The sequence below is a fragment of the Gobio gobio genome, assembly GCF_949357685.1.
Source record: "Gobio gobio genome assembly, chromosome: 24".
Lineage (NCBI taxonomy): Eukaryota > Metazoa > Chordata > Actinopteri > Cypriniformes > Gobionidae > Gobio > Gobio gobio.
Window position 1 is genome coordinate 18,081,844 of NC_137120.1, and position 7,987 is coordinate 18,089,830.

Here is a 7,987-nt window from a genome sequence, read left to right on the forward strand (position 1 = left end):
TGGTTTAAGCTCATAACCTTTGTTTAATCATGCCCGCATTCTCCACCAAATATCTGTAACGTCTTAGAGTCACATATATTATTAAATTAAATTTAGCTCATAGGGAATAATGAGTATTAATATTTAGGGATTTATGATTAATCATAACGGGTTATAATTGAATCACAAATCTCCAAAATCACCCAAAAAGGGAATACCTAACAGGTATTTATGCAATATATATATATATGGTTGACAACAATTTATTGCAATCAACTCTGGATATATATCTATATTAAACAATCATAGAATAGCCTCTACGGAAGTGATTAGAATTCCTCTACTCCGTTCGGTTTAACGAACGAGCAGTACAATACTTCTCAACTTGGTCTTCGACCCATTTTCGAAAAGCTTATCCCTCTGGCCACAAAGGATAAACCTTCCGAGTTATGGTATTAATTAAAGCATTCAATGATACTTATAAGAGCTCGTAGCTTAGATCTGACATTAAAGGGACTCATGTTTTGTGAGCAACAACAATGACAATTAAAACGTGGATACAATGGTTTTAATAGTGATAGCTACTACGATTACATACGACTACATAAAGGATACATGTATATACAAAATAGGGAAAGTAATGAAAGAGAAGAAATGGAATAGAAATAGAGGGAAGAGAGAGGAGGAGAACAGGAAGGTGAGAAGGGAATGGTCCAGTCGGACATCTCCCAACCAAAACCGCGAGAGCCAGCAACGAACAATTATCACCATAATAGGGGTACAATCTTAAACGCATCTAAATTTCGATAGAATTGATACTTGCATGGTTTCTTTGTGTTGTGTAAAGGATGCGTGCGTTGCGTTTCTCAGAGTGTTCATGCGCTGAAGCTCTCCCTCCGTTCGGTCCTTCCGGGGTCGGTCCGCGGGAGATTTAACGGCGTGTAGGAGCGGTTGTCTTGGAAGGGAAGGCATCTCGTTCGCGCTAAGAAGATTCGTGCAGTGATGTGCGCGCTCGGATGGAGCGCGCCGGTGTTGCGTCATCTTCAAAGGGGCGATCAGCTTGGCCAGGCGGGCTCGGGCCGAAGCCCCGCGAGCCGTGCTGGCGTGATGGAAGGGAAGTTTTTCCTCGTCCGAGTCCTTGCAAGTTTTTACTGAGCCCCGAGGTGCTTGAGTAACTGTACTTTAAAGTCCATTAACCTCCGCCCACCTCCACTGAGATGACCAATCGTAGATGTGGATTGGAGGCGGGAAAGTTCCTTTGTTTGGACTTTTATCACTCACTGGAATGTTAATGCTGGAAACCACAACAAGTGAGGTTTTGCTCCAAAAGGGGTAAGCATATTAACGGTACATGTCATAATCATACTTTTTACATAATTGGCTAAGGCAGAGAAAGAGGAATCAATAGACCCCAAACATGCTCGTTTAAATGCATGAAAGACAGTGTATCTCTTTTACAGAGCCATCTTGAGCATTTAAGATTAACATCACACAAATACATAAATATATACTTTGTGGTCAACATACATACAACAAAAGGGGTCATCACATATATTTCTGGGATGGTTCAGTTAAAATAGTTCAAGCCACATGGCACAGGCTGTCTGTGTGTGTGGAGGTCAGTTCTCGGCCCCTCTGCACCAGGAAGGTGTGAGCTAGGGGCCCGGGGTGTGTGTGTGTGTGTGATAGGGATCTTTTTGAAGTTCCCCCCCCAGAGCAATTGTCGTAGGCCTGGCCATTCTCTGGTGGGTCGTCAGCCTGGCATTGAGGGCCATTCACCCCAGACTTATGGGTGCCGGGATCTGATCTCCCTGCAGAGCTGGGTAGCGAAAGGCATCCCTGCTGTTTCGCCTCACTTTGATCCCATGAGAGAGAAACAGAGAGAGAGAGGCAGAGAGACTCCAGACGCTACACTGTTCTCGTATTTTTTAACAGTAGACCTAGTTTATTTAAAGTTGTTTTTCGTTATGAGTTCGAAAACGCGCAGTGATGTCTGTAAACGCTACGATCATGAATAATAAAATTAAGTGCATGATGTGCAGAGTCAATCTGTCATAACATTATAATGAGAACACGATTTTAATAAAATGTTGTTTTTGTGTGCTTTCGTTGTCCGTGTATCAGCGCTGTTAAGGGTTCGAGCGCATTCAAAATGTTCCATTTCAAACCATAGCCTGTAAAATCTAGCACGCTGAAGTTCACGTGCGCATTCATGTCCTTTTGTGTTGATTTAAGTTGTAATAGGTTCATATTAATCTGATATAGGGTGCGTTTGGTTGACTTTATTAACCAGCTAGCAAGCTCTGCAAGGTGGTGTTATTTCACAGTTTCAGCTCAAATGCAATGCTCGATATTATTGACGTGGTTATTTGAGGCGGTCATTTTATAAAGCTGTTTCTTTTTCAAAGGCATTTATGCATCATAATCTAGCAGTTATTTTTTGTTTTATATGTTCATGTTTTCATATACCTGTTTTCATGTCACGTTTGTATTTGTCAACAACCATTTTCATAACAGTTTTCATTATCTCAATGACGGACATGCCCCGCCCCCCTGCACATGCCCCGCCCCCGAGTACTCGAGTACTTGTTTTTGAGACCTATCGATGATCGAAATGAGAAATTGACAAAAATGCCCATCCCTAGTTACAAGTCCGAGTCTGATCACGAATGAACCAATAGCACCTTCTCCAGCCTGTGACAGCGTGCTAAGGTATGTAATCAATAGATATCAAACGATCTGTAACAATGCAATACTAACACATATAAAAAACATGTTTTACTCACATAAGTGTGTTGCACCATTCCTGCCGGATCCAATATAGAAGGCACAGCATTGTGTTTTAATCTCAATATGTCTACATGTCTCAACATTAGGGGTGTAACGGTTCGCGTATTCATACCGAACGGTTCACGGGGTGAGTTCCAAATGGAATCAGTATTCCCTATTTGATCATCCCTATGTGAGCAGGACACGCGTGTGCCGTGCCGTATGTAGCAGTTTGGAATGCACTTGGCAAAGGGAGTGGCGTAATTTCCTCATTATCTTCAGCTGGGATTTTCAAACATTTTCGGCTTCAGTTTCGGTTTTCGGCCAAGTGCATACTAAATTTTGGGTTTTGGTCCAGAATGTTCATTTCGGTGCATCACTAATCTGCATAATTCTTTTCTTTTTTTTAGCCTAACTGTTACAAATAAAAATATTTTTTTATTTTAAAGAGTTTATAAAAATATGCTTTGTAATAGGCTGCTGTATATAAAAAGTAATATAACTCTTAAAAATATGAATTATATATTTATTTATGCCGGCGCTGCGTTGTCACAGGAAAATCCCAGCTGAAGATAATGAGGAAATTACTCCGCTCCCTTTGCCAAGTGCATTCCAAACTGCTACATACGGCATGGCACACGCGTGTCTGGAATACGGATTCCATTTGGAACTCACCCCGTGAACCATTCGGTACGAATACGCGAACCGTTACACCCCTACTCAACATGTATCTTGTTTACAATCGATTCTGCGGTGAAATGAAGCGAACAAACTCGCAATGTCTTACGCACGTGAGCTGCTTGGTAGAGCGATCCGTTTAGCTCCACGAGTCGGTGGGCGGGCTTGAGGCGGCGCTTCTGCATCCTATTACGTCAGTGGTCGACATATTCTGAGATCTCTTGTTTTCAGGGTCTGGTGTCAATAAAAGCTTTTCTTTGACTAACAAAGACGTTTTCAGCTCTGAAACTTACATGATATTCTTATATCACAATTAACTTTTATATATCAAAGGCTCAAGGGAAAGTTTCTCCATTCATCACCCCTTTAATATATATATATAAGTCCACTGCATTCCAAAAGACATACATTATGACTTTGTAGAGCAGTTGTGAAGAAATACCGATGGGCGAGGCCGCGCTCTGTAAGTGTAACATCAAACAAAGCACGCGTCTCTCACAGCGCATATTCTGCAATGTAGCTCACAAATGTCCTTATAATTTGTTTCAACCTTTCCGAACTTTATGAAAGATTATTTTATGGTGTATGTGTGAGAGGAATTGGAAGCAAGAAGAATACAGGTGTTTCTAAAGCACACTCAGCATCATCACACATCTGGTTAAAAACTAAGATCAGAATCGATCCAGAATCATTGGAGACAGAATCGCAATGCATCTATTTTTTTTCTCCCAACCCTATCAAACATGTCTAGTTGGTAGAGTCAGCAGAGTTTCCCTCACCATGGCCACATGCATGGCATGTCTGTCTGCATCGCTGTACACGGCCACAGAGCGGACACCCATCTTCCTCGCTGTCCGCATCACCCGGCACGCAATCTCTCCTCTGTTAGCAATGACAACCTTCTCAATCCTACCTGTGAGAGAGAAACAAAGCCTATAAGCACCCTTGTAAATAATAATAACAAATATAGCTGCGAGCACCATCTATGGTCCAATCTCCATAAAAGTTTGCATGCTTAAAGGGATAGTTCACCCAAAAATGAAAATCAGCCCCTAATTTACTCACCCTCAAGTCATCCTAGGTGTATACGACATTCTTCTTTCAGACGAATATAATCTCACAGGCAAAAATTGTCATTTTTGGGTGAAAATACTAAGGAAATTAATAAACAAATAAATCAAGAAAATCATACATAAATAATGTCAGCCAATGGTGGCATACAGAATGCCTTCTGGTGTTTGATTGACACCCTCTCATAAGGGAAAATAAATATGAAACTACATTCAAAAATTAATAAAGTCAACATTCATTTAAGAATTTCCTTTAATATTTTTTTTATATATTTAATAAATGTAGAATTTTGTGGATGTATTTATTTCTTTATGTGCGCAAGCTATTTATTCATGTATTTATTTATTGTTTTTGCAAGTTTCGTCATCAATTCACACTGTTATAATAATGCAAACAAACTGTTTTACTTTATTTTACTGTAATTTATTGATTTTATTCTAATATCCCACATTGTAGCTGTTTTTTTTTTTTGTTGCAATGAGACGTTTCTATATCATGTATCATTTTTGGGTGAACTAACCCTTTAAGAATCATACACCAATCAGGAATAACATTATGACCTAATATTGTGTTGGTCCCACTTTTGCTGCCAAAACATCCCTGACCCGCCGAGGCATGGAATCCACTAGACCCCTGAAAGTCCCGTAAGTTGCGAGGTGGGGCCTCCATGGATCGAGCTTGTTTGTTCAGCACATCCCATATATGCTCGATTTAACGGGGATCTGGGGATTTTTTTCCAAGATATTTTTTCTTATTTTCTGGGGGGGGGGGTGTCTAAATGAAGTGAGTTTTTGCTTAAAACAAGCTAAATGATCACGTTTGATGGACACTGAACACTGCAGACCGGGAACACCCCACAAGAGCTGCAGTTTTGGAGATGCTCTGACCCAGTCATCTAGCCATCACAATTTGTCCCTTGTCAAACTTGCTCAAATCCTTACGCTTGCCCATTTTTCCTGCTTCTAAACACATCAACTTTGAGGACAGAATGTTCACTTGCTGCCTAATATATCCCACCCACTAACAGGTGCCGTGATGAAGAGATAATCACTGTTATTCACTTCACATGTTATGCCTGATCAGTGTCTCACATGTGCTCACCTCCGAATTTTTATTTAGGATTTATAAGCTTTTGAGAATATTTGGCCACACAATTTCTAAATGACCCTGTTATAGCTAGCTACCCAAAGGGCAAACTTCAACTTTTGAAAAAAAAATTATAGATCTAGAGACGAGTCCAGAAAATTGGACTGCATTGGTTTTATTCAGATTGATCGGAAAACCTAGGACTAGTTCGCAATTTTTTTAAATTTATTTTTTCATAATTGTAAATATTTAATGAGCGATTTGATTGACAGCACACATACTGGCCTATGGTTTGGTCTGCACGTTCAGTTTTACGGCAGAAGAAAAATAATGAAAATCCTAACAATTACAGAAAGATTTCAGCACTTCGTGCTTGAATGCCTAATAACACCACCCCCTGTAAATGAACATAAAAGGTAATGACAGTTCTTACCCACAGATGCATGTCTGTAGGATCCTTTGGTCCAGATCAGTGTCCTGCAGTCAAGAAAGCATGATATATGAGCACTGGTTTTGTTTAGTAAACACTCTGAAGGGAGTCAAGGGCAAACACATCTGCAGAGGTAATGACCTCTCCATGTAATGTCAAACATGGGTATCCGTCACTGAAAGATGCTTAAAAACACAGCAAAACACCACACACATATATTAATAACTGCTCACAGAGCTCATCTTCAGTCACCTTGGACAATATACACATTCATAAACAATCACACGTTTTCTGCCCTATATATGACTTCCCATCTGCATTTAGACATAAAGATATGAGTGCAATGAGACTCAAAGGTCCGCGTGCATTAGTTTAAAAGAGAAATGTACTACTTAAAGTTTGAATGTCACACATCTGACTGATCGACGTATGCAGACACAGAACTTTGAACACGGCCAACTTTAATGAACTATATGTGCTCTTTAAATGATATAATAAAGTAGCTTGGGACTTACAGCAGGTGTTTGTTTACAGCTCTGTCGATGTGAGTTTTCAGAAACACTGCAGCCATGATCACTGTTAGCAAATGACAAATGGGTGACAAACTACTCGACTCCTGCCCTGAAACAGCACATTAATGTCATATATTTCATGGGTTTACAGCTCCATTCTCATAACATTCATAGATTACTTCCAAACATTTATACTCTGTTCAACTAATCCGTGTGAAATTACATTAAAACGATAATACGTGTAGCGACTGCAATAGCGAACCCATTAAGTTTGTCCTCTTTATATAACCGTACTTCCAGCGGCCAATCAGAAAAGAGAGCTTGGAGGCGGCGCCTGGCGTAGATGTGTAGGGTTTGTGGGATATGAAGTAAATTAAAACACCAGACTCTTCACTGAAACAAAAGGTTACTTTTAATAATATAGACCTACCTGAAAGCATAATACATGTATATTCACGACTTAAAGAGATTTAAAGTCACACCAGCTTATTATGGAGGATGAAACCTGCAAAAACAAGAAATAAATAAATACGCAAATAAATAAACAAATAGATCAAGAAAATCATACATAAATAAATATAGGCTATAAATAGTGTCAGCCATTGGTGGCATACAGATTGCCTTCTGGGGCCCGTTTCAATAAGGAGGTTGGCAGCAGCTAAAAATGAAAAATAAAAACATAATTCAATCAGGTAAAGCTTTAAGCATAAAATGTTCATGGGTGTAGGTTTAATGACTTTACAAACATTTGACATATGAAATAAATATCATTCAGTGTCCAATGTGCAGCAGCTTTTCCCACATAGACCCTTTTCACAGACTGTGATGATGTGTTTTAATGGTTATCAATATCATAAATCCTGCATATTTTTTTGTATTTACATTTTTTTTTAAATGTATGTACATTTATAACACTAATACTTTGTATTATATTACTTTTGCATAAAATTACAAAAAACAAGTTACCGCTGCTGTGAGGGTGCATGTTTCTAATAAAGCTTCTATGTGAGTGATGGTGAAAAATAATATCTTTCTCAATAATGTCTATGCTCTTTTCACATAATGAAATGTTCTCTAATCCCACCTGTTACATTTATTAATTAGGGTAATGACATTAACATTTGACTTCTACTCAGGCCAGCCAAACTCCAGCACCACTGACAGATGAAGAGGAGATGGAGGAAGAATATTAACATCCAACAGGAAAAAGAATAAAGTATTTGTAGGAAATAAAGATGACCATAAAAATTGTAAATAAATGTATTTAACAGCTGTGGTGGTGGTTATGGCATATATCTCATACTACCATCTGGCAGCATCCTTCCATTACATACAGTTATCCGTTTTCAGAAAGTGTGATGATGGGAATATGAGTGTCATCAATGCGTCCAACCACTGGAAATCCAAAAGGAAATTCTAATTATTAGGATACTTCTAGAGGTTTATCAAGTGAGCGTCAGGA

The 7,987-nt window shown here is 39.1% G+C and overlaps 1 protein-coding gene across 3 annotated transcripts in view; it reads right to left on the reverse strand.

The window, feature by feature from the left end:
* The window catches only part of mccc1 (methylcrotonyl-CoA carboxylase subunit), a 43,934-nt gene extending 37,107 nt beyond the window's left edge, over positions 1-6,827 (reverse strand). Inside the window, exons 1-4 of one of the 3 annotated variants that reach the window (XM_079808343.1) lie at positions 6,749-6,827; positions 6,529-6,589; positions 6,017-6,060; positions 4,206-4,339 (exon numbers count right to left, since the gene is read on the reverse strand). In XM_079808343.1, the coding sequence (XP_079664469.1) occupies positions 4,206-4,339; positions 6,017-6,060; positions 6,529-6,584 (234 nt within the window). In that variant the 5' untranslated portion in view covers positions 6,585-6,589; positions 6,749-6,827. Of the gene's footprint in view, positions 1-4,205; positions 4,340-6,016; positions 6,061-6,528; positions 6,635-6,748 lie in introns of all 3 variants that reach the window. The other 2 variants (XM_079808342.1, XM_079808341.1) reach the window with 2 other exon arrangements.
* Between the last annotated feature and the right edge of the window lie 1,160 nt (positions 6,828-7,987).